Raw genomic sequence first — 25,733 nt, forward strand, 5'->3', positions numbered from 1 at the left:
GTCTGCATTTACATTGAGAAATTCCTGCCTTTTAAGTCAATAATTTAGTAGGAATTTACTTCAGGAGGAGCTGATCTAGTCCTTGCTCTGGAACTACCGCATACTTCTGGTACCATCTGGCCACATCATGAAAGGCTCTCATATGAACTTTATTAGACTGACTATTTCTTAGGAAGAAGGAAAAGTGGGGAAATACTGAGAGTTCCATTCCGGATATAGTCACACTTTAACTTTAATCTGACCCCCATCATCATGAGCTCCCCTTTCAGCGCTTCAACACAAGTAAAGTGCATCACCACAATTGTAGGCAAGGATCCCCCGTTTTGAGTACATTATTGAAAATAAGAGACGACACTTACCTGGCCAAGCTTTTGTTGTGTGTGGGGGGGGGGGTCCCAGTAATGGTAAATCAAGAATTCACTGGCTCAAAGTGAAACCACGGCTTATAGTGTAACTTAAAATTGGGCCCACTCTTTACGCATAGTGGATGTGGAATGGATGTAACAGAATCAAAGAATTCCAAGAGGTAAGGACATCAATTGAATGGCTTGATGCACGTACACTGTTTCCAAATGGAATATTTCACATGGGGCAATAGGGGTGAGAACAGTAAAAAAAAAAACAGACTGTGGATTTACAAAGCGAATTTTTGGCCAGAAAGAGACATGATCTTTTCTTCATCGGTCCTACTTTTTTTTTTAGGCGCGGTAGGAGTCAGAGACAAAGGGAAGCAGCACATTGCAGGGAGGCAGCCTCAGTGAGGATACCAGGCCACTTCCACTGAGTACCACATATGGAAGTTTAAGGCTGCCTGCATCTGAAGGCAAACAATAAGGTGATAACATTCCACTTCATCCAAGTCTATTGGCACTCACATGGCTGAGGCCCCAGCTTTGGAAGTAAAAAACACATCCCAAACTTACCATCTGAAATGCGTGAAACTGAGTACTCTAACCGCCTTTTTGTGACACAAACACACACATATATGTGTATGTGATATTCGTAAAGCAGAAACGTAGCCGAAAAGACAGTTGAGCGCTGCACAGTGTCAAAGGCAAGGATACAGTCAACGAGTGACTGGAGAGGATCCGGTTACTGGATTGTTATGGCATTGCGATGTAGTGTTCTTTAAAGAGGTGTGTCTATGTATAGGACATTTAAAGAGTTAAATGACTATTATGCAAAACTTCTGACAACAAAGGTTTCATACGATCACATTACTAAAAATAGATTACTTCTATACTCACCTCAATATGGCTAATCCGCAAATTGGAAATTAAATCCCAACAAGGCGTTCCATTTTTGTCATATCCTTGAAAACCGAACCCAGCTGCATTATTTATAGCGTCAGCTGCAATGAGAGAAAACAACACACATGTTTTCAAAGGTTAATTGGAGGAATAAAGAACGTCTCATGACAAAAAAAGTCTAAAATGGCGAGCACTGACACACTGTAAGCGGAACCCCATGTCACTCTTATGTTATCCACATTTGTGTAGTCCCCCATCAGTCCAGAGCTGTCATGCATCTGAAGACAATGCCAGAAAAAATATGCCTGCAAAGTCTTGTCTAGAATGTAGACATTTTAGTATTTACCGTAGTCCCTCACAACATGATCCGATAAATGTATCTCTGGGCTCTGAAATAATGTTTAAGCCTGACCACCAGCAGGTTTATTCCAGTTCGAACTTTGAGAAACCCTACTATTACTGGCTCGAGTTCTGCCAGTGCTGACCCAACCTTCCACTGTCAACTCCTCTAGCACCAATGCCTTGTCTAGTTGTAAGACCTATTGTTAATACCAAGCATGTGTTCAGTTCGTACAACATACTAAGAGTCAATAATGCTTGATTATGGCCACCAATGAAGGGAAGTTTTTCCCTATACAGCACCTGACGTTACCCCTTACTACACCTGAACTCAGGGGCCATGAATGCATCAGCAGGAACACAGGGTCACTAGAAGGGTTCAAGTGCCCTCCTGCTGAAGTTTCCACCCCTTTATCACCAAATAGGAGGTTGCAGAAGAAATCAGGGTGGACAAGATGACAAGCTTTGCGATGTTAGTGGTCGTCCAAGAGTCTGTAATTCACCTCCAGTGTACTGGGCATTTTGGTGAATCTATGGCCATCCCTAGGATATAAATGTTGTCGCAGCATTAAGTCTCGGCAGAAGTATGAACCTGTACCTTCAATCTCCCAACTTCCAGCTTGCTTAGCCTCGGATTGATAATGCTTTTGACAAAAAGAGAATGATAAATCAGCATTATAGTAAGCCGTCAGTTTATTAGATTTAAGAATGGAATAGGATTTTTGGTGTTTCCGGTCCAACATTAAGCTCAAACTCAAGCATGAGCAAAGCTAATAGGTCTTCACTATCTGGTGCAATAGTTATGTTTTTTACATTTTGTTGCACACACGTGATATCAAATGAAAAAATACCTATACTGTCATATGATTTAAAAATATTTGCTTATGTGTCTGATTAACTAGTGATGTTTAACACATAACAAGCCTTTGAGTTGTGCTACGCTTCCCACTATTACTTGTTAAGAGATAAGCATAATAAGCCACCTATCCAAGCACGCACATTTCAGACAAAGTCATTTAAACACTTTAAAACGGCAACTTCAAAAGGAGACAAAAAATAAATGACCCCTTTCACTTATAAGCAGGGCGCCCTTTTCACAATGATAGCACTGCTCAAGTGCCCGTATTTCCTTTAAAATACTCCCTATCAAATATCAGTCATGTTTTTGACAAAGTGGAAGTGAACCTCTGCATGCTGATCGGGGATAGGGGACCCCGAATTGCTCTGCATACATCAAGGGCGGCTGAGCGTCACCCCCGCCAGCAGCAGGAGCTGCAAACCTTTAAAAAGAAAACAATAATAAACAATGTTCATTGAGAGCACTCCCCTCAGTGTGCATGTATGTTTTGAGCAGCATCATGATTGACCTCAAGGTAGACTGGGTGCCTGGAGAGCGGCAGTGAGGTTCAGGTACTTTTAAAAAAATGTTATATTCGCCCGCCAGTTTTCCCAGTCGCCAGCCACGAATGGTGTACATTACAGAGAAATGTGTACAACTGGGGCGTCTTCCTATCAGACCTCAGAGCCTATTACTATGCAGCCCACCTGCAGGTAATCAATGAGTGGGCTTAGCAAGTAGGAACGATCCAGCAATCAAAATGGGGTGGTGCCTAATGGAACCAATGGGTAAGATACACTATTTATATGGCAAGGCATTCAGCTCTGAGCTCCTGGGGCTAGCTTGGGCATCACTAGAAGCCTGGTAAATGGCAATGCCCTACATAATGGGACATCACCCCCATACCAAGATGCCCCCTCCCCCTCCTCCGGAGGAGCGACAGGCTGAAGGAAGTGCACAAACTAGAGAGGCACATAAAGTAGGACGTGACAGGCATCTCAACATTAGGTGACTTGGCTGACAGGGGTGGGGGGTTAAATCTTGACAGACCTACAGGTCAAATATGAGCTAGATACCTTACAGGAGTTCCCCTAACTCCTACTATGCAATACAGGCAGAACCAATAGATTAGAAGACCCTGGAGACTGGTAACCCCATCGAGAATAGGATATTGTATAGGAGGTTTCCCTTACCTACAGCACACTCCTTAGCAATAGACCTGATAATTTGACATGTCTGAGGGCCCGCTGGGAGCTTGAGTTGGGACAGTTGGAGGATGTGGATTGGGAGAGTGCCTTGATGCACCCTCGCAAGAAACCAATGAAAACAAGCCTCCGGCTCATACAGTTAAAACTGCTCCACTGCACATACTACAACTGTAGCTTATTTAAGATGGGAAGGGCTCCCAAGTACAACTGCCCGAGATGTAGGGATGCAGATAAGGTTTTTTTCCATCCGCTATGGACCTGTCCACTTATATGAGAGCACTGGCAGGAGGTAATTGGGCTTTTCGGTGTCCACAAGGTGCCAGTCTCTTGCACGCCTCAATTTTCAATTCAAGGTATTCAGGGCGATGTAGATCTGTCCTATTAGTAGCTCCTATTTTGTACCTTGGCGGTTGCAGTGGTAAAAAGGGACATCGTTAAGGGATGGGGAATCCCCTGCCACCCACTGATAACATGTGGATCATAGGTATGACTAACTGTATGGAGGCAGAATGAGCAGTGTTCGTAGCCAGGGGGTGCCCAAGAACATTTAACAAGGTATGAAGAGGCTGGCTGTCTTACATTGGTATTGGGGGAGAAGCCAGTGTGGCTCCACGCACCCCACCCCAAGTTGATGGCTCCTCAGAACACTGCTGGGTTGGCCTGTGGGGGAGGCTGTGGGGAGGGATGAGGGGGGGACACTGCTTTCCCAGAGAACTCACAGGGCTAAACACCACCCACCCCACCCCTTGCTTCTGAATTACAGCTGTGTACTGGGCTGGGTGGTTAATTTGCTGTATACTGTATGGGCAACTGCACTGTCACTGAACCTGATTTATCACTGAAAGAAAGGGAACTATTTTGAGGTGGATGTGAACAATATGCACAGGTTGAGTGCAATCCTAAAAGCAAAGGGATGCAATTGGTATAGTGGGCTGACCCACTAAGAATATTATGTATGCATTTTTGGAAAAGAAAAGTCTGGAGATACAGCTAAAAATGTCTGAAAGGCCAGACCTACAAATAAAAAGAAACAGATGGAAGTAATGATAGCCAACAAAATCACCAAAAGGGTCTGGAAGTCAAAGGGTCTTTACTTTTGAAATGGGCAATCTGTAGGTTACATTTCTGGCGAGGAAGCATTTAGAAAATCAGGTCCTACCGCAATTTGTGTTTTTTCCTCGGCTTGGACAACCAGAAGCGCAGCAGTGTTATTCTAGGCACATGTAGGAAGTTGGCTCTGTATATACTGTTTCAAAATAAGAAATAGTGTGCACAGAGTCCAAGGGTTCCCCTTAGAGGTAAGATAGTGGCAAAAAGAGATAATTCTAATGCTCTATTTTGTGGTAGTGTGGTCGAGCAGTAGGCTTATCAGAGGGTAGTGTTAAGCATTTGTTGTACACACACAGGCAATAAATGAGGAACACACACTCAAAGACAAATTCCAGGCCAATAGGTTTTTGTTTTTATATAGAAAAATATATTATCTTAGTTTATTTTAAGAACCACAGGTTCAATATTTACAATTAATACTTTAAATGAAAGGTATTTCACTCAGGTATTCTAGGAACTTTGAATTATCACAATAGCATGTACAGTTTTGACAAAAATGGCAATAAGCTATTTTAAAAGTGGACACTGCAAAAATCAACAGTTCCTGGGGGAGTTAAGTATTGGTTAAGTTCACAGGTAAGTAAAACACTTACAGGGTTCAAAGTTGGGTCCAAGGTAGCCCACCGTTGGGGGTTCAAGGCAACCCCAAAGTTACCACACCAGCAGCTCAGGGCCGGTCAGGTGCAGAGGTCAAAGTGGTGCCCAAAACACATAGGCTTCAATTGAAATAGGGGTGCCCCGGTTTCCGTCTGCCAGCAGGTAAGTACCTGCGTCTTTGGGGGGCAGACCAGGGGGGTTTTGTAGGGCACTAGGGGGGACACAAGCAGGCACAGAAAGTACACCCTTAGCAGCACAGGGGCGGCCGGGTGCAGAGTGCAAACAGGCGTCGGGTTTCCTATAGGAATCAATGGGTAGACCCGGGGGGCTCTTCAACGATGCAGGCAGGCACAGGGGGGGCTCTTCGGGGTAGCCACCACCTGGGCTAGGCAGAGGGTCGCCTGGGGGTCGCTCCTGCACTGGAGTTCGGTTCCTTCAGGTCCTGGGGGCTGCGGGTGCAGTGCTGTTTCCAGGCGTCGGGTTCCTTGAAGCACGCAGTCGCGGTCAGGAGGTGCCTCTGGATTTCCTCTGCAGGCATCACTGTGGGGGCTCAGGGGGGTCAACTCTGGCTACTCACAGTCGCCGGGGAGTCCTCCCTGTAGTGTTAGTTCTCCACAGGTCGAGCCGGGGCGTCGGGTGCAGAGTGGAAAGTCTTACGCTTCCATCGGGAAACGTGTGGTCTTTAAAAGTTGCTTCTTTGTTTCAAAAAGTTGAAGTTTCTTGAACAGGGCCGCTGTTCTCAGGAGCTTCTTGGTCCTTTAGATGCAGGGTAGTCCTCTGAGGCTTCAGAGGTCGCTGGACCCTGTTGGATGCGTCGCTGTTGCAGTTTCCTTCGAAGTAGGGAGACAAGCCGGTGGGGCTGGGGCCAAATCAGTTGTAGTCTCCGTCTTCACTGCAGGGCTTCAGGTCAGCAGTCCTTCTTCTTCTTTAGGTTGCAGGAATCTATCTTCCTCGGTTCTGGGAGCCCCTAAATACTCAATTTAGGGGTGTGTTTAGGTCTGGGAGGGCAGTAGCCAATGGCTACTGTCCTTGAGGGTGGCTACACCCTCTTTGTGCCTCCTCCCTGTGGGGAGGGGGCACATCCCTAATCCTATTGGGGGAATCCTCCATCTGCAAGATGGAGGATTTATAAAAGTAAGAGTCACCTCAGCTCAGGACACCTTAGGGGCTGTCCTGACTGGGGAGTGACTCCTCCTTGTTTTCCTCATTATCTCCTCCAGCCTTGCCGCCAGAAGTGGGGGCAGTGGCCGGAGGGGCAGGCATCTCCACTAGCTGGGATGCCCTGTGGCACAGTAACAAAGGGGGGTGAGCCTTTGAGGCTCACTGCCAGGTGTTACAGTTCCTGCAGGGGGAGGTGAGAAGCACCTACACCCAGTACAGTCTTTGTTCCTGGCCACAGAGTGACAAAGGCACTCTCCCCATGTGGCCAGCAACATGTCTGGTGTGTGGCAGGCTGGCAAAAACTAGTCAGCCCACACTGGAAGTCAGTGTGCATTTATTGTGCTGAGAAGTTTGATACCAAACTTCCCAGTTTTCAGTGTAGCCATTATGGTGCTGTGGAGTTCATGTTTGACAGACTCCCAGACCATATACTCTTATGGCTACCCTGCACTTACAATATCTAAGGTTTTGCTTAGATACTGTAGGGGCATAGTGCTCATGCACATATGCCCTCACCTGTGGTCTAGTGCACCCTGCCTTAGGGCTGTAAGGCCTGCTAGAGGGGTGACTTACCTATGCCACAGGCAGTGTGAGGTTGGCATGGCACTCTGAGGGGAGTGCCATGTCGACTTAGTCATTTTCTCCCCACCAGCACACACAAGCTGGCAAGTAGTGTGTATGTGCTGAGTGAGGGGTCCCCAGGGTGGCATAAGACATGCTCCAGCTCTTAGAGACCTTCCCTGGCATCAGGGCCCTTGGTACCAGGGGTACCAGTTACAAGGGACTTACCTGGGTGCCAGGGTTGTGCCAATTGTGGAGACAAAGGTACAATTTAGGGAAATAACACTGGTGCTGAGGCCTGGTTAGCAGGGTCCCAGCACACTTTCAAATCATAACTTGGCATCAGCAAAGGCAAAAAGTCAGGGGGTAACCATGCCAAGGGGGCATTTCCTTACAGTACACTAGAAAATGTCAGTTATTTCATATAACAAGCAAGCGATGGGTCTCTCAAATCTCCAACTTCTGTTTCATACAATCATAAAGTATAGAATGTTTAAGGAGAAAAGAGCATTTACAGTCTGGAAAATCTATCAGTGTGGTGGATCTTGCATTACAACTTTACAGTTGAGACAGGGAAAGAGGTGTTTATGAGCCCCATGGGTGGAAGAGAAATCCACAGGAGTATGTTCATAACTTTTTTAAGGTCCCTAGAGTACTCCTGGGAGTCCCTGTGAATCCCTGAATTGACAGAAATCTTGTTGAAGTGTAGCAGTAAACCTACCGGAGTTCCGACTTTGCCAGCATAATTTTGCAAACTGTGCCCTCTTATTCAACTACACTACTGCAAGTCTTACACTGGCTTCACATTCTGTCATCTCCAACACTTAGAAGCGCATCACCAGTATGACAAGGCAGAACAGCAGCTCTACGTCATTGGCATCTGGGATGTCTTATGTCATATTTATATTTTTGTCATTTTTCTACTTATCACTATCAATATCTTTTTAAAGATTTGACGCCTATTAAAAGGCATCACCCCTCACAAGTTACTATGCCTACTTTGTGTTTGATATAAAGAAGAAAAAAAAAACAGAAACACTACCTAGCGTGGAATATATTGCTTTACCTGTCACCCTACCCCTCTGCTAGCAAACCCAACTCTGTATTTCTGCCTCTAAATACCTTTTCACCTACTTACCCCTCATCATTGGAAGGCACTAGCCCATCACATTAGATCTGCTTCCACCCTCAGGACCTTCAAACCTACCTCCTTCATCTTGATTTCTTCCCCACCACTCCGACCCAGCACAGTAGACTATTCTTATGTACACCATTTCTTGGGCTCCTATTTGACTGATATAGCCTCATCTACCGTCACACAATCTATGCCCCTACCACGTGTGGTTTTAGGGTATCTACAGCAACAACAAAAAACAATGTGAGGGAAGCAATACTTTAATTAATCTCAGCAACTAGCGACTGCTCAGGCCACAATCCAATCCTGTGTTTTTTTCCAACTATGCCACTCCAGACAGAGAACATCCATATGCAAATCAATCATGGTCCAGCTCCAACAGGAACACCCGAGCCCAAACTGCCAGGCCAGATCTCCTCCTGACAGGAAGGCAAGCAGCCCAGGATCGCTGTGTCTGAGGGCTCAACCTACTACTCACTGACGAGACCTACTTAAATCAAAACCAGTTCAGGGCTGCGCATGTTTGTGGCTGCAGAGGAGCTGGAATAACATTTTGGGTTGCACTACTCCTACTGGTGGAGGACCAAGACTGATTTATATATAACTGATCTTCGCATAGGCTGGCAGAGTATGCGACAAACTAGGATTTTGAATGTGGCCCGAACGATCGTCAGTGGCTGAGTTTAATCCAGTTTGGCTACCTGGCATCAAGGTTTTATTATTTTCCTAAAAGTTGTGGGATGGGTGGCACTGTAAATAGTCTGAGTTATATAAGGTAACCCCTTCATGGGGCTGCATTTTCAGTGAAGACAGTTTGATTTTAGGATCCAGTGATAAATGTAAGGGCAGAGCATTTTCAACATGAAACTTTATATTTAATCGTAACTAACATGAAAGTCTGTTGTCATGGCCTGCAAAATATTGTTTACAGATTTCATAGGGCCGATTCATAGAGGCGTTTTGAAGTATGTGGAGAGTGCTTCTGTAATAGTCTTTTATCTACCCTTACCTGCCCTAGTGAGTTGGCCCCAAACGTCTGTAAAGAGAATATTTTGAGAATATTAATTTACAGTGGGAACACATAGACTGATCCCTTGTTGCTCTTTTACTAATAGGGAGTTGGACGTTTTGGGACCGATTCACAAAGACATTTAGGATCACGTACAAGAGTGTGCCTGTAGTGCTACTTCCCGTACTCATAAATGCTTTTGTGAATCGACCTCAAAGTCTCAATGCAGTGGAGTTGGAATTGAGTATTCTGAGTTCAGTCCCGGCGCACCCTGACTCACTCTTGATCTGAGGAAAGTTGCAGCCCTGGGTTCATGCAAACGTGAACTAATTAATGCCTTCAGATCGATCGGACACTAATTAATGTTGAGAAAATCAATAAGCCACTGTGCAGAACAAACAAAAACATATTCGTTATTGATTAGTCTAGGCATGCCTATCAGAAAAGTATTTTTGTTTCTTGGAAGTTGAGGGTAATTGGAAAGAATGTTGGAACTGTAAACATTGTTATTAAAGCAGCGCCAGTTGCCCACTGATAAGATATCGATTTGGTAATGCAAATATAGGCATCAAAATAGCTCTGTTTGATTGATTGCTTCGTCGGGATTTTTTCCTCTTTAGTAAGGGTGTAATTCCTCCCCCCTCCAGTTTAACTTTCTACGAATATATAGAGTAATATTTATTGGCACGAATAAATTATATTTATCTGTTTTCTACAAAGGTATTTAGTAATCTTCATTTCATCCGGACAACCTAGATAATGTGGCGTGATGTAAATGTTTTCTGGAAGAAAATTAAAATATTAAACTGAAAATCTTATAGGCTTGTTCATTTTTTTCAAATTAAAATAGGCACAAATAGATATCGTGTTTACAGGTCAGGCGTCCATAACAAATCCTAACATTTTACAAAAGGGTGCCCCGTCACTCCTCCCACTGCCCCAGGCACAAATAGTCATAAATGCAATCAGTATTACTAAATTCCGGCAGGACGTATACATGTGGCACGTTTTTTTCAGAGATTGCCAAAAGGGCGATAAAGAAAATATGATACATCGAGATTTAGGGAAAGAATCTGATTTAGAATCCTAAGTTAGGAGTCAGGTACTGCGGCCAAGGAGAAAAATCCCTGGGGAACAAAAAAAGACACTGGAAAAAAAAACCAATAATATTGGAGTGAAAAACCTACAGAAAAGCAGAGGGGGTGTTAATGTTCTGTTTCATGAGTTAATATAAGTGCTGCGAAAAGGTAAAGGTTTTGGTAGTGAGAGCGTTACATTAATCTTTAGGTTTCATGTAAACAGTAAGGAAAAAGTAAGCATTAAATTAAGGGTTAGGATTAAACAAATCTTAACCAACGATTAAAGAAAAGAAAAAAGGAAATCCGATAAAACAAATGCTTTTTCCTAAATTAGTGATTCCAGATTTTAAAGAAAACAAGGCAAGGAAAAGATCCCCAGTATTGATTTCAAAGTAATTAAAAGCCCCCAGAAAATGGCATAGAATCCTTCGGACAAAGAAATTGAGGATCAAATGTATAAAAAGCATAAGGGTTTGCCAGGATTTCCGAAACTCTGCAGAACATGTATGTGAGAGATTTAAATATAGTGCTTTCTGCTAAATGAACAAAATCGCTATAGGACGGAAGGCCTGTTTTACCTGAAAGCTGCAGGCAATTGCCTTTTGCGAGATACACAAACGAAGACTATTGGATGACTTCTGGTAGGGAACAACAGTGCATTAATCATACCATGTATTATTGGTCTACTTAATGTGCTTTGTTTATTCTTCAAGTTGTATTGCAACAAAGAAAAGATAAACTGCAATGTGTGTCTATTACTCGTTGGAGGCGCCTTGCTATATTCAGCAGGAACCTTAACAACAAGGCAAGAGATCAAAACCCCAGTGATTGGCCCTCATATAAGGTTCTTGCAAGCTATTAGCAGGTACATTGCTTAGAAGGGCCTAGGCCTTAATAGTTTTGCAAACAACATTAGTAAACTTGTATTACAAAAAAGAAAAAAAGTAAAGGGATGTGTAAAGAGGAAAATATAGGGACATAAGGCTCAGGATAACTGAGTCCAAAGGGTTTCACGCATTTGATTTCTTATGTAACTTGCTGTTCTCCCTTTGTACTAGTGCTGCCTGGTCGGTGACCCTACTGGGCCTTTTAGATTGGCCTGTAGAGGAGTCTGGGTATGGTGTGTTCCTAGTCCCAATTTAAATGGTTATTGTAGATACATTCTGTTGGAGCTGTATTAGTGGTAAGTAAGTGGTAAGTGGTCTGCTACATATGTGGTTTCCCAGTATCAGTTATATATGACAGGTTTTGGGGCAGCCTCAGCCGTTTAAAGTTTCCCCATAAGACTGTGAATTTTTCCAACTGGCTGTTCGATCTGTACATCACTCTTACAAATTCTACATCTTGAAACATTTCCCGCAGCCAGGTTTCTCTTGTAGGGGGCATGTTCGTCATCCAGAAGAGAATTGTACTGATTTTAGTGGCGGTGAACCATCTACCTCTGCGCTCTGTAATTTCTGGGTATTCTGTCACATCGTGTAGGAACACTGCTTTTGTGTTAAGTGGGGCTGCTATCTCCACAGCTTGAATTATTTTGGACCAAACTCCTGTCCAATAAGCCTGAATGGTAGGACATTCCTCAACTATATGGACAATGTCTGTATTTAAGGCTGACCATCTCCAACATTGCTCGTTACTCGCCGAATAGCCCCCTGAGATCAAGCCGTCAGAAGTTAGCTGTTATCCCTAGAATAAGGAGAGCCCGCCAAGAGGCCCTTCTTTCTGTTTCATGAGGCCCAATCTCCGGAATGATCTTCCTGGAACTATGAGAGAATGTGATTCTCTCCCGTCATTCTGGAAATTGTTGAAAACCTTGTTGTTTTAACAATATGGTCTATAATTCTTTGTTCCTGAAGTTGCTTGAAGTACTGTTATTCGTAGTTCTTGCCAGCGCTGGGAATCCGTGTTTGGTAGCTATGCACATTATAAATCAAGTATAGTAATATAATAATAATAGTCAGGCCTGTTTTAGAGAGTCTGCTGGGGGTCCAATGCCACCTGTTTAACATCTTATGATAACTGAATGTTAGATGGCCTTCCCGAAGATTTTTGTCATGGTTTTTGTCATGTTTCATTCCAGTCTTTGTCTATATAGTCCTGATTAGGACTCTCTGCCCCCCATGTCCAGAAGTCATTGGCGGTAGGATGTGAAAATCTATGATGTGATTTTTTTTCTATAGTCCTAAGCCAGCTTTCTATAAGTGGCTAGATATGCACGTTTTACAGAATTGGGGAGTTTGGTAGGGGTGTTTGGGCCTGTTCCAGATGTTTAAGATCACAGTGACCTAGTCGTTGGTAGACCCAGAAGTGGTGGGGTAATATGCCGAATTCCACCTTGGTTTCGGCAGATGTTTCAAGCTTGGTAAGATGGTGTAATGCAAAGAGTCCCCGTGTTTCAAATTCGGGCCAGAACTGTTCCTTGTCCTCTATAATAAATGCACTGTTTCCCCAGTGTTTTGCCTTTTTACGCTGGCATATGTCAACCTGACAGATATATGCCATGCGTAGACCATGGCATAAACAATGACATTTGTGTATTCATTCTGTTGTTTGTCTTAGGTATATATTAGTCACATGCATGTGGCAGGTCTAATTATCCCATTTCCCAACCTAACCTATGTAGGAGTTTCAAGTTCTGCATGACTAAAAGTATCTGAGTTAGGACAATTGGAAGGTTAGCCAGTACAATTCCATGTGTGGTAGGCTGATCTGCTCCAGGTAGACATGTGCAGCTTGACCAGTTTGACCCTGGGTTTCCTGTCATGCCACAAGTAAGTTTTCCACATCAAAAGTGTGCGTTCTAAGTTCGGTAGGATTTGTAATGGCAGCATGGCAAATATATAATTTAAGCAGGACATTATGTTCATCTTGATAGTTTGTATTGTCTCCCATAACGAATGATTCAGGGGGACCATCAAGGTATATCCCTCAGAATTTCCTCGACAAGCAGGCTAACTTTGTTTTGCATCATATTATGGAGTGCCTTAGTGACTCAGGCGTGCATGTATTTAAAATTGTGGAGGTTCCCAATGCCCTTCTAGCTGTTGCAGGAGTTAAAGGAGAGCTTTGCACTTACTGCAGTTAATGCAATACCTAGAAAAGGTTGAGGGAGATTGGTCTACAGCTCCCACATTGTAAAAAGTGTTAGTTTAGTTTTGGTAGACAAGAGATATTACCCACACTGAATTCTGTTAGGGGATGAGCAAGCCGTTCCTGTAATAGTGTGACTATTTTGTCTGTTCTGCGGGATAGCCGTCAGGTCACAGGGCTGTGCTCGTAGATAGGGCACCTATTAGTAACTCCATTTCTTTAGTGGAGATCTCCGCCTGTAACATTTGGGCTAGTTCTGGGGATAGTGATTTCAAATGGTAATAAGAAAAAATCTCTTCCTGCTCTTGTATGTTACTAGTGTCAGCCTCATCCAATAATTGATAAAAGTCCCTGAAGGTCAGTAGAATGTCCATGAGGTGCGTCAGTAATGCGCCTTGCTCTGTGTTTATTGCTGGTATTGCCAGCTGTGCTTCCTGTTGCCTAAGAGTAAGGGTTAAGAGACACCACACTTTCTCCCTCCTCTTGCAGTGACATTGGTGCAAACGGAACAGCGTCTTTTCTGCATGCAAGGTTTTTGGGAGTTAAGGGCATGATTTGCCTGTAGAATTGGGAGTGTGATTGGTTATGAATGTGACAGTTTAGAATTTGTCCTTTAAGAGAGTATGTTGTTGGACCACTTCACATTTATGTCTGGATCAGTCCCTCATTAGTTCCGTCCTAATACTTGCTTTCCTGGCCACCCACAGCATTTGCGTTGTGGCAACTGTGTTTTCGTTGGTGGTCAGCTAGAAGGTCATTTATGGCTGCGAGCATTTTTTGTCTTGACATGTTTTAACATTGCAGTGCCTAAAAGTGTTTTTGTAGCCCAAAGTCCAACGTGATAAACAGTGCATCGTGGGTTGATTTGCTACACGGTATAATATCAGTAGTCCATATCCGCAGAAGCAGAGTTAAAGCTGCTAGGTAGCAGTCAGTACGCATGTGTGTGCCATGTACGCACAACATAAAGGTGTAATACACACCCGCAGGTTCCTGTAGGCCCCATGGACTGGTTAATGAGAAGTCTTTAATTATATTCTTCAATAGGTGCCAACCTCTTGGACTGCAATGGGTATGCCGTTGGGACTAGTCCAGGTAGAGGTCTTGAACTAAGTTCCTGACCCCTCCCATTCAAATTTTGCTATGCAGAAGGGAAGCAAAAGTCTAGTTATGTTTTTGAAGAGGGCAGGTTTGCGTGACCCCCACTATTAGTGTTTGTTGTTACACATGTAATTTGAGAAATACGTAGTGTCGATCGGAGTATGACCAGGTTTGAAAGATGAGGGTTGGGAGTCCTCTCAGATTAAGATAGCCACAGTTCCTTTCCTTCATGTTCTGGGAGTCGTCTTAGGACTGTCATATGAGGGGGTGAGAAATGATGTATCCTCCCTACACATTCCCTTCTCAGTTTATCAGCTTCTATGACATCGAGTGTGTTTCCTGCAAGAGTACTATATTGAATGTGTGCGATGTAAGGTGTGAGAGTGTCTTTTTTACGCTTAATGTAGTGCATGAGTCTATTAGCATTATGTGAGACAACTACTAATCCAGTGCTGCACGCATGGTATCAACAGTTGGGTTCCCTGAAAACTGGGGGCGAATGTGAATTAAAGAGTACTCGCAAGTGGGGGGCCTGTAGGCTGTGGTCAAGGGTGTCTAAGGTTCAGAGCAATTCTTAAGCGGAGCAGAATGTCTGTCTGGGAATATCTCCACTCGTAATGGGAAAGGTTCACAAAAGGTCCTTTGGTCAGGTAAGTTCCTGGTGAACCAGTTGGATGAATCAGCATATGACTCATGGATCAAGGTTAGTTGAAAGATAAAAGTAAATTGTGTACTTGGGCAGTTGAGTCGCCTTTCAGAGGAGGTTCGAGGGGTGGTGATAGGACTAGGAAGTAAGTCTGAATAGAGGAGCTCAGTGCTGGCAAATCCTAAGGGGTCGACTTACTATATGCCCATAAGAATTGTCTCCGATTCTGCACAGTACTTGTGGTCAGTCATTCAACTATATCATATGTATGGAGATATACTAAAGGGATTGATATTGCGCAGTCCTATAATAACACTCCCCCCTTTCAGTACTATAACATCTGTGCAAAAAATTCATAACAACTTCTACCTCTCCACCATGAGTGACGATTATGCCATCTGTCACATAATGGCAGGAATCTTCTAAAATCTCAGCATGCTTTGCTGTTATAAATCAGCTAGTGTGATATCGGGAAGGCTATGTTTTCAAAATTATTTTTTCTGATGTGGGTTTGAATGGGGATCCAGATTTGTCTCCATGTTGTTGGCAGTGCCGATTGTGTTAGTGCTTCTCGCCTGTAGCCCACTGGAGTGTAACTCAGCAGCGGCCACTGGAAATGTCAAGGGCAGCGGGGATGGAGGAAACAAATAATAAAAAAAATGTAAACTACTTAAACGTTCCACCATTCGCGCCGCCTTGTTCCTCTGCTCCTGATGGTGTCCCAGGATTCCCTGGGCCATTCGCACAGGATCCCCAGCAATCCTAGTGCAGCTCTCATGCTAATCCTAGCATCAAAGCAGCGTCAGGATTGTTCTGAGCGGCTTGGACTGCTGCTCAGACAGTGCACTGGGATCTGTGCAGTTTGTCCTGCCCGGCTATTCAACACAGCCGGGTTGGAGAACCGTAAGTGCGCATGTGTCTTTGGCCTGTCTCAAATGGCCGCCCAAACACACATGCCCACTTAGTGCACTTCTCTCCACCTACCCTCATCCCCCCCTCCTGTGGCCCAGCCCCACTCTTTCCTACACTGCTGCCTGAGCCAGCAGATGAAAAATAAAACAATAGGGAATTATCGTTTTATTTTTCATCTGCTGGCTTTTTGTCAGGGGGATGACGCTGCAGAGGAGCCGGCCCTGGTGTAACTTCCTCAAGCCGTTTACTCTCCAAAGTCTGCGTCTCCAGACTCAGCCTGTTATGCGGTCATAGGAGGGACTCAAAGTCCGATTGAGCCGGCCACACTCTCTTATTTGAGAGGTATCTGTCATCTAGATATCTCTCCATAATCGCTGGATCTGTGAACATACATAGTGCAGCCCTTGTGTATTATTAGTATTAGAGCAGGCTCCCGTACTCTTTACCTGAAACACATCTGCTTAAGCCTTGACCTGAGTGCCAAGAAGCAGTTTCGTTTTCGCAATGAGTCATTAGGAAAGGCTTGTGGGAAATGGAGTTTAACGTCAAACTGGAAAGCTCCTTTGTATTTTGCTTCTTCAACTGTCTGCCTCCCTTTGTTCATACCTAAGAAGAGAGACCAATTTTTGCCATGGGACATTCATTTTGGTAGAGGTGCACGCTCCAACAGTGTGCATGCTCTTAAATTCCAATGTCTGTTCGAACATTATTCCTATAATTTCCAGAAGAAAGCCCTTCAACTAAGTTGGCATGTCATCTTTCTCTAGCTGTTCTGGAATCCCAGGGAAGCGAAGGTTGTTCCAGTATTCCAGATCTGTAAACTTTGCTTGCATATGCCAATGGTCTTGTTCCAAGTCTACTTACTGCCTTGGCAATCGATTTTTGGACCATTTAGAGTCTATCTACGTGAAAACTGATCATTGCAAACTCTGGTCATAATGATAAGAGCTTTGAGGCTGTCTTTGTAATTTTTTTCTGTGATGGTCTTGATAAACGTTTTAAGCATTGTGAGTGCTTTCAGAATTGTGTCAAGAGCAGAGCCCCCTTTCATGGTTTCCAGTGTTGGTGGTGATTTCAGGCTTTTTCCTCCTACCGCCTCCGTAATGAGTATCTGTCTGACTGTCTGACATGGGGACAGAGCAGCCTGTCTAGGTGGCCCCCAGTATTTGTTCTTGAATGATTAGCTAATTGTGGCAAGCCGCTATGATTTAGTGTATTGATGCTGTGCCTACCAGAAGGAAAATCACGGTGTTCAGGTTAACTGGAAGACTGGGCCGAAAGTATTATGTCATCTGATGGGCTACTGCAGGGGCGCTATAGCAAATGCATGTCATTATAAGGTTGAGCTGTGTGCCACCCTTCAGCTGGCTGCTTGGTTGCCCACTTTCCTATATGGAATTCCAATTGTAATGCTAGGGTTCCTCCCTTGTATGTCCACAATATGGTGACTGATATGGCATGTGGGCCCACCAACTATTGAGATCTAGTGGCTTGGGGTGAGTCAGAGTTTCTTATATGGTATTGTCAGAAATAGGTAGGCTTGTCTGTAAATCCATAGAAGAAGGGGTGTAAACTAATGTACACCTCTTTTATAGATGTATAGGTTGGGGAGCAGACTGCAGGTTCTGTTGGAGCTCTTGCAACCTTTTGATGTGGTGTTAATGCGTAAGCAATGTGACCACAGCACACAGAAATGAATAGTTCAATCGCGTAGCAAGGATTAGTATCCCTGGTGGTGTAGTTGAAGTCAGAGAGAGCAAAAGACGTAAAGATCCCAAATCTGTTGTAGAAAGTGTCTTTATTTGTAGGCACTAGGTTAACCCATAGATGCGCTGATTACTGACTGCTACACCTCTCCGGCCCTGCTCCTAGGGTGTGACTCCAGGCTTACTAGGGCCTCCTGCATTTCTCTAACCTTACGTGGTTACCATTTGGACTCACCACACCTGTTGCTGTTTGGGCACTACCCCGACTTTAAGCTCTACTGTACGAAGATTTCCACCCACCACCTAAGGCCTACTTGCCTTATCGCAGGGTTCTTTCGCAAATTGCCTCTCTGGCCGGACGGCCCAGCCTTGATGAAGTCACCTGAGTGATGAAACACGTGTTGGCTGTATCTCGACGAATGCACAATCCTTTGGCTAATAGTGCCTACAAATAAAGACACTTTCTACAACAGATTTGGGACCTTTACGTCTTTTGCTCTCTCCGACTTCAACTACACCACCAGGGATACTAATCCTTGCTACGCGATTGGACTATTAATTTCTGTGTGCTGTGGTCACATTGCTTTGGTTGTCTGGGTACTTTGGTACCCAATTTTGTGCCTACTGGGTAGTAAGGCACTTGAACATTTGGCACCAGAGTCTGGTTACATCTACATCTGTCAACTATATTGTTTTACTGCTTAGATGTGCACCACCTTTTCACCCGTACTACCCTTGCTTGTATTTTAGGCCTTGTGGTGTTAATGCGTATACAGCCATTAGTCTTGTTATCCTCTCCTACATTGATGCAGCAAGCGGGTCTCTCAATATAGCTTTTTACCTCCAAATACTGCTTTCTGTGTTTACACCGTCAGGCCACCTGTGCCTCTCAACGCAGGCCTCCTTCCAGGGGCTGCATTTGGTCTGGACTGAAGGCCTCGCAGTGCAGACCTCCACGCGCCACGTTTGGTTACAGCTGCAGTCAGAGCTCCCCCCTCCCTACTTGACCTCCTGCCAGCCACAGATATACTTATTTTTTGGCCACAGTCCAGTGGCCGCTGTTTCACTATGCCGCTGGGTGATACCTGTAGCACTGTTGGTGATGATGGTAGTTGGTTTCTGCTAACGAAGGTCCTGTACCCTCATGGTGGTTAAATCCATCTTGCAACATCGCCTACCTTGTGCCTGGTCTGGATTGGGCTGTGTGCCTGCAGGGCAGCCCTGCTGGGCTAAGATTAGGCTGGGGGAGCGCCGGCTCGATGTAGAGCTCACTGGAACTCCACCATCTTTCTAAGGCGCCAAGCTCGGCCCCCGATGAACTTTCAGACCATTGCATTTTATTTCCATGAATAAATGACTAATAACTATTTTTACATCTGCAATAATTGTGGCACTTCTTTTCATTACAAATGCACTTACAAAATAAATGACGGAGGCCTAAATTTAGAAATGGGCGGAGCCAGCGTCTCTGAGCAAGTCTCTACACTGCTGGGAGCACTGGAAAATAAACCTCTTAAGTTAGGAGGGAACTGTGCCACTGTAGTTCAGTGGTAGGCTCGGCAAAGTGGGAGAGCTACCATCATACTAACGCTCTGTGCTCTGAATGGTCACCTGACAGAACTTGTAACAGTAAGCTCACAAAATGAGGATTTCTAGCAGTGGTATACACGGATGCACCTTGTCTTAACCTCAAGGATATGCACTGTAACCTCTGGTTTGCTTGTAAAACAATAAAAAAACATTTTTGAGCTGCCTCTTACACCTTTAGATGCTGGCGTCAATAGACCTGTTGCACCACTGATGGCTACACCCTGATCTCTGGGTTTGCCATGTATGCACGCATGTCCGTGAAGTGGAATCTCTGGGACTCCTCGGTCCCTGCAGATGCAGGTAGTGCTTGAATTAGCCTCCACTGTACATGGGGTAATGCGGTTTATCATCAGGCCTACAACAGGCGAGTTATTATCCACGTATCCTCGGCTGAGGGGTGGTTTGTGTTTAAGGACGCCAGTGTAGCAGCCTGCGGGGGAAACCTTGACAGTTCCTGATGCCTAGAGAGGGGAACACACGGAGCTATCACCAGTTTCACATTGAAGCGACCACCCCCATTACTCTTCCTATTCTCACCCTTTCAGACAACGTTGAATCCTAACTTACAGGTTAGTTGCCTCAATACCCGGGGATCCGAGTCAATAGAGCTTTTTACAATATAATGCAAGACAACCCTGGCCCACTTTTTGGGATGAACCAGCAAGTTATAGTGCACTAGTCCTAAATGAACCTTCTCTCTATGGGGAAATAGTTCAAACAATTAAGATGAACTTATTGCCCCTCCTTAACTATATCTTCAGCATGTAGCCCCTAGCCATTCCTACGAACCTGCAACACACTGTCGCGGTTATGGAAGACGCATCTCTGGCACTGCAGAAACCAACTGGCAACTCAGATGCCACCTTCATGCAACGCTATAAACCCCTCTGTAGGTTAAGATGTAAAACGGGTTAATGAGAACCAAACTCGGCATAGAGGTAATATACATCAAAGATAAGAGACAAACTGAGAACATGACCCCCATCTTCCATGTTACAGTTCACGTTTAGCAAAAAATGCACGGATCCTTACAGGTTAATGTCCACATTCATAGTAAGGTCATAATTTGTGGCAATGGTGCAAGTTGCATTGGAAGGGAGGAACAAATCTGGTTTGAGTTCGTTGCACATGGTACAAACACAATAGAATAGCTAGTCAGACAATAGGCTCAAAATGAATGTGGAAGTGCAAACAGCGTTCAATCTGCTTCCTGGGCATTTCTGGAAAATCTGAGAGGCCACGACAGTGTGCTGGCATTCTCCTAAGGCCAAACTAGACACCTCTGCCAGACTCATCAATCCTGATGTACTTGCTCACCTGTGGCACCTATAGAAAGGTGGTTTTAGATTATACAAAACAAACACAGAGAAGTTTGTCTCCCAGCCCATAGCAAGAGCACTAAAAAATCTGGATGTTGCAGAGACTTCAACATGATTAGTTAGACTGGAATAAAAACATTACTGAACCATGACAAACACCTTGGCTTAAATTCAGAAATTTCAAGGACTGCACAGGTAGCACTGGACCCCAAAGAAACTGGATAATGTAGAGCTGACCAGAGACCTGAGTTGCACAGTACCAGGCAGTGACACTATCCACATTTTGAGGAAATGCCCAAATCCCCGCTCTTTCTGGACAGAGACATGGGATAGACTAGCGAGACAGGTAGTGATACCCACTCATACTACTGCAGGGTTTCTTTACAATGCGATTCATTACACGGAGATAGATGGTTTGCAACCGTAGCAGCCACCAAACATTGCATACTGCGTCTCTGGAGGACAAATAAACCACTCAGTTGAGATGTGACCACATCCTGGAATTTGAACAGATAATATATCAGCTGAATGACTAGTTCGACAAATGTGAGACTGTTTGGGGGACCATCCTAAGAGAAGGCACTGACACACAGCAGGGAGCATCTGACTGTATCCATTAACAACTGATAAACAACTACCTAGATGCACCACCTTTATTGACCAGGCCAGGTGCCCATCCATTCACCCCCAGACTCATACCTACAGGGTCCCTAAAGGCATTTTCAGTACTCTTAACACATCATCCCCCACCTCGACATCAGATAGGGTATACTGGTATACCCCAAAAGGGAGCGAACCATTCCCTACAGGATCCACAACCAGTGAGGATCCTTCCCAAAAACCACCCACCCCACCCAAATACCCACCCTTTCCCATAACTTAAATGCTGCACGTTTGATTCTCAAGTCCTTCTGCAGAAGCACTTTTCTAATCTGCAAAATAACAAGATACCTTAAATTGATGACAGAACAATCTTGACAGTTTTGTTGGTATACTGTACTCTTCGTAATCCTTTTTTATTATTATGTTGCGAGTCTTTATTCATAATGTAATGCGAACACACACATCTGCAAGGTAACAAAGTTATGCTGGATACGTCTTCTACTTATCTTGTAATTCAACTTGATTAATAAAAAACAATCTTTAAAATATGTAGGTGTCATAAAAACCACAAGATGGCACCATTCGTCTATGAGAAGAAAGGACAATTTCTGCTTTCAGAAAAGACAAATTATAAAATTATATTTTTGAACAATCATTATGCGTGAAACTAAAAACTCGTTTTTAACAATTGAAGTCTGACTGCATTAACTAAGGATCCAATTCATAAAAAAAAATGTCACTTACTGCTGGGGCAGGAATGTCCCCTTCCCTGCGTGGCTCAATTGCATATACCTGTGATCCTGGCTTTTGATCTTTGGTCATGCTACACACAAATCCCAAATGGCCGCCTTGACCTCTTTGACAATGATCGGTTCTGGATCTTGAGCTGAAATGGGATGGCTACACCCATGGACGTCGCACCTGTGACCCCTGGCTTGTCCCTTGCGACACCTGGCACTGCCTTTGCAACTCCTGCCCTCAGAGGTTGCAAAATTAGTGCCAGTAACACAGTGGCAACTTGTCCTTATGGATTTCGGTTGGGGCTCCACTCTGTTTTCTCTCTATTTTTAACTACACCATTAGTGAATAATGTTGCATTATTCACTATTAGTGTAATAAAAAAATAATAGAGTAGTGTTAGCAATCAGATGGATACACCTTTCCCTTGCAGCTGATGTAAGTTAAAAAATGTTTCTAAATGTATGTTGTGTGCTTGCTTGCAGGTAAGTGTGTTTACGTGAGAGTGTGTGTGTATGTGTAAGCACGTGTGGGAGTAAAATTGAAGGTTAAAGGGGGTGTGATGTCATGTCTGCTATACCTGGCATTCGGGTGAATTGACGCCCAATGTGAACACCAAACACAGGTCCTCGAATTCGGCAAGAACCTGTGATAAAGGAGCAAAGAAATGTCACAGCCCTGGTCCTCCTGCCAAGGAGCCTTGAGCTGGGGCTTACAGCCTGACCATAGTGGGTACTGCCAACAGTGGATAGTGACCACCTTCTACTGACCACTGGTTGGAATATTTATACTATTTTTTAAATTGATCGTACCAAGAGGGACAATCTTACAGTCTTGACTAATCCTTCCACACCTCATCAAGGTAAAAATAGGGCAGAGACATGTTGACCACATTTTCACTGTGGGGTTGAATCTCTTTCCCTGTTTCGGTTTTGATCGTATCCTCGGGGACACAAAGTGGTGGAGTTCTATCAAGAGATAGTTTTAGTTTTCACTAGTCTCCATTACACTCTGCACCATCACCCACATCCTTCACTCACATAGGAACTACACTTCCAGAAGAGGCCCCTATGATTTGTGAGGAGGAACTCTATGACGAAGCATGCCACCTAAGAGTGGGTGAGGGTTTTCATCCTAAGAAAGAATGACATCTAGAGCACGTGTCTTGAGTGTGTACAGACCTGGGTGTATTTGGTATGTTTTGACTATGTATGAGGGGTGAATACTCAGTGGTCTCTAAATACTTCTTGTCGCCCTGAGTGTTTTTATTACTCCAAGCGCACTCCCCTCGTGCCAGAGCACTACCATCTCTGCCACGGGTTTCATGCATGGAGCGCAGTGGTGGCAACAAATCAAGTTTGGCGAATTATAGTGACACACCTGTTTACCTGTGAGACATGGATGCATAAAGTTCTGCTGCTTGCAATTAACCTGGAATCCTGAATGTCGGGGTATATCAAAGATAGTGTGCCATGCACAAGTGATACGGGTCTGTGGGTTTAATTTGGATGTCTACAGCCTGGACCAGAGTACAAGATGGAAGCGAGGTTGCTGTTCCTCAGACAGCATGTGTATATTCCTGGCATCTCCTACAACAGAGGAGGGGAACACAAGATGCAATAGTGAGGAAAGGGGAGAAAGGCTTTCTGTTTTTTTTTTTACACTTTTATTTATTAGCATTTCAAATGGTACATATTATTATTCACAATGTATTAACGTAGTGCACGGGCATACCACATTCCGTCCCGTACTACATTTGGGTTACTGGTTCATCTCTTCTCTCTGTAGCGCCCTTTCTTCTGCCCTCATTCAGTGTGTAACGTCCTTTACCCACGTGTCCAGCCTAGGCCCATTTTTGTTTTTCCAGGCCATCGCCACTATCCTGCGTGCTAATACCAAGGCCAGGTCGGCGAACCTGTTCCCCACCTTTTTGGGAAAAGGCCTTTCAAAGAGACCCAGTAGGCATGCAGACGGCCCGTTTTCCAGTTGCCTATCTAATGCGCTGTTGAGCAGTGCAACAACTCCACCCCAGTAAAGTCTTAGTGTTGGGCATTCCCAGGCCATGTGTCAAAAGTCAGCATCAACCAGCTGGCATCAGGGGCATTCCCCTGACATCCCTCCATTGATCTGGTTACTTCTCTGAGGAGTGTGGTAGGTCCTATGGATGTAATTGTACTGTATGTAGTTCAGATGTATATTTCGTGAGACGTGTGCGTATGCTAGAGTCCTAGCCCATTTGGCGTCTGTCATGATTCTGCCTATATCTGTGTCCCATTTATGTTGCAGTCCTCCCAGCGACCTCTCAATCATCCCATTCAGTGCTCTGTAAATCAACATGACCAAATGAGACCCCCCCCCCCCAATAGCTAGCATGATTTGAAGAACTGCAGCAGGGCAGGCTCCTTACTTCTGTAGCTCCATAGTTCTTTCAGGGCTGTACGAGGGTTTCGTATATTAAGAACTGACCGGTAGGTAGGCCTGTCTGTTCCATTAAATCCCCAAAAGACATCAGCATCCCCCCTTGGTAGCAGTCCCCCACAGTCTTCAGCCCAAACAACGTCCAAAATTTTAGCTTTCCAGGGGTAAAGTAGGAACTGGGTTCGCCATGCGGCAGCTCGATTAGGGGAAGAGCAGGAGCATAGGGGGTAGTTGTGCATCTTCTCTTAAAGGCTCTTGCCAGGCAGTCAAGGCCCTGGACACCAATATGTTTGGTCTGGGGGGTACCCCCGTTCCACAAAGCAGTCGCACCAGGAATCCCTCCCCGTGTGTAGTTTCTCCATCCAGGGTAATCGCCGATAAGTCCAACCCATTGAGCCATCATACCGGCCGCTGGAGTTGGTCCACCAGGCAATACAAGTCAAAGTCAGGGACCCCCAATCGCCCTCTGTGGGGGACAGGCGGAGCATCACTAGTGCCACACAATGATGCCCCCTCTCCCATACCAACTCTCATAGGAGTGCATCCAGGGTTCGAAACCATGACGCTGGAATAGCCAATGGCAGGTTAGCAAAGTAATAAAGGAGTCTGGGGAGCATCACCATTTTTGAAAGTGTGACCCATTCCATAGTGGGAAGCCTCAACGAGCACCAGAAAGCTACCGCGGCCCTCAGTGAGCAGCACACATCTGCTCAAATTGCCTTCTCAGAGGTCTCTCAAGTCATGATAAATCTGGATTCCCAGATATTGAAACGTTCGGGGGCCCCAGAGTACATCTTCTGGGCAGGAGGTTCAGGGTGAGGCCTGCAGTCTCTTTTGTTAGGAAAGGAGTCATTTCAAGGGCCACAGGCTTTTGCTCTTGATGATCTCGGTCACGAGGGGTCATAAATAGCTGGGTGCAACCTGCTCCCACATCTTTGTACTTCAGTGGTGGGCACTACAGTCCTGCTTGGCAAAGCAGACTTGCAGACAAAGGCCTGGTCCGAAAGGTGGTTTGGCCAGGACACATGAAAGGGGAACCGACCTAAACCAAAGAAGAAGACCTAAAATATACATCCTCAGTCTGAGAAATAATACATTGTGGCAGCCCAAGGCCCTTCGTTGTTTGTGTTGTGGTCTCTTCTATAGAGGACATGGTCCTGGCAACATATCTAAGGACTACTACACAGCCAAGTGTTGGTGTTGCACTGACATCCAACTCCCCAAAGGTGAGGAAATATCACCTGAAGTCCGATTTAAAGGAGGGACTCCTAGACTATCCGGGGTTCCAAGGCATCTTGCCTGTGAACAATGGAAAGAAACACC

The 25,733-nt window shown here is 44.8% G+C and overlaps 1 protein-coding gene and 1 long non-coding RNA gene across 4 annotated transcripts in view; one reads left to right on the forward strand and one right to left on the reverse strand.

The window, feature by feature from the left end:
* The window catches only part of LOC138296599 (uncharacterized), a 433,062-nt gene that overhangs the window by 212,554 nt on the left and 194,775 nt on the right, over nucleotides 1-25,733 (forward strand). The gene's annotated exons all lie outside the window — the stretch shown is intronic.
* The window catches only part of MBOAT2 (membrane bound O-acyltransferase domain containing 2), an 841,228-nt gene that overhangs the window by 87,592 nt on the left and 727,903 nt on the right, over nucleotides 1-25,733 (reverse strand). For both annotated transcript variants that reach the window (XM_069235893.1, XM_069235894.1), the window contains one exon: nucleotides 1,248-1,351. In XM_069235893.1, coding sequence (XP_069091994.1) covers nucleotides 1,248-1,351 — 104 coding nt within the window. The remainder of the gene's footprint in view (nucleotides 1-1,247; nucleotides 1,352-25,733) is intronic.

Source organism: Pleurodeles waltl, chromosome 5 (assembly GCF_031143425.1).
Source record: "Pleurodeles waltl isolate 20211129_DDA chromosome 5, aPleWal1.hap1.20221129, whole genome shotgun sequence".
Taxonomy (NCBI): domain Eukaryota; kingdom Metazoa; phylum Chordata; class Amphibia; order Caudata; family Salamandridae; genus Pleurodeles; species Pleurodeles waltl.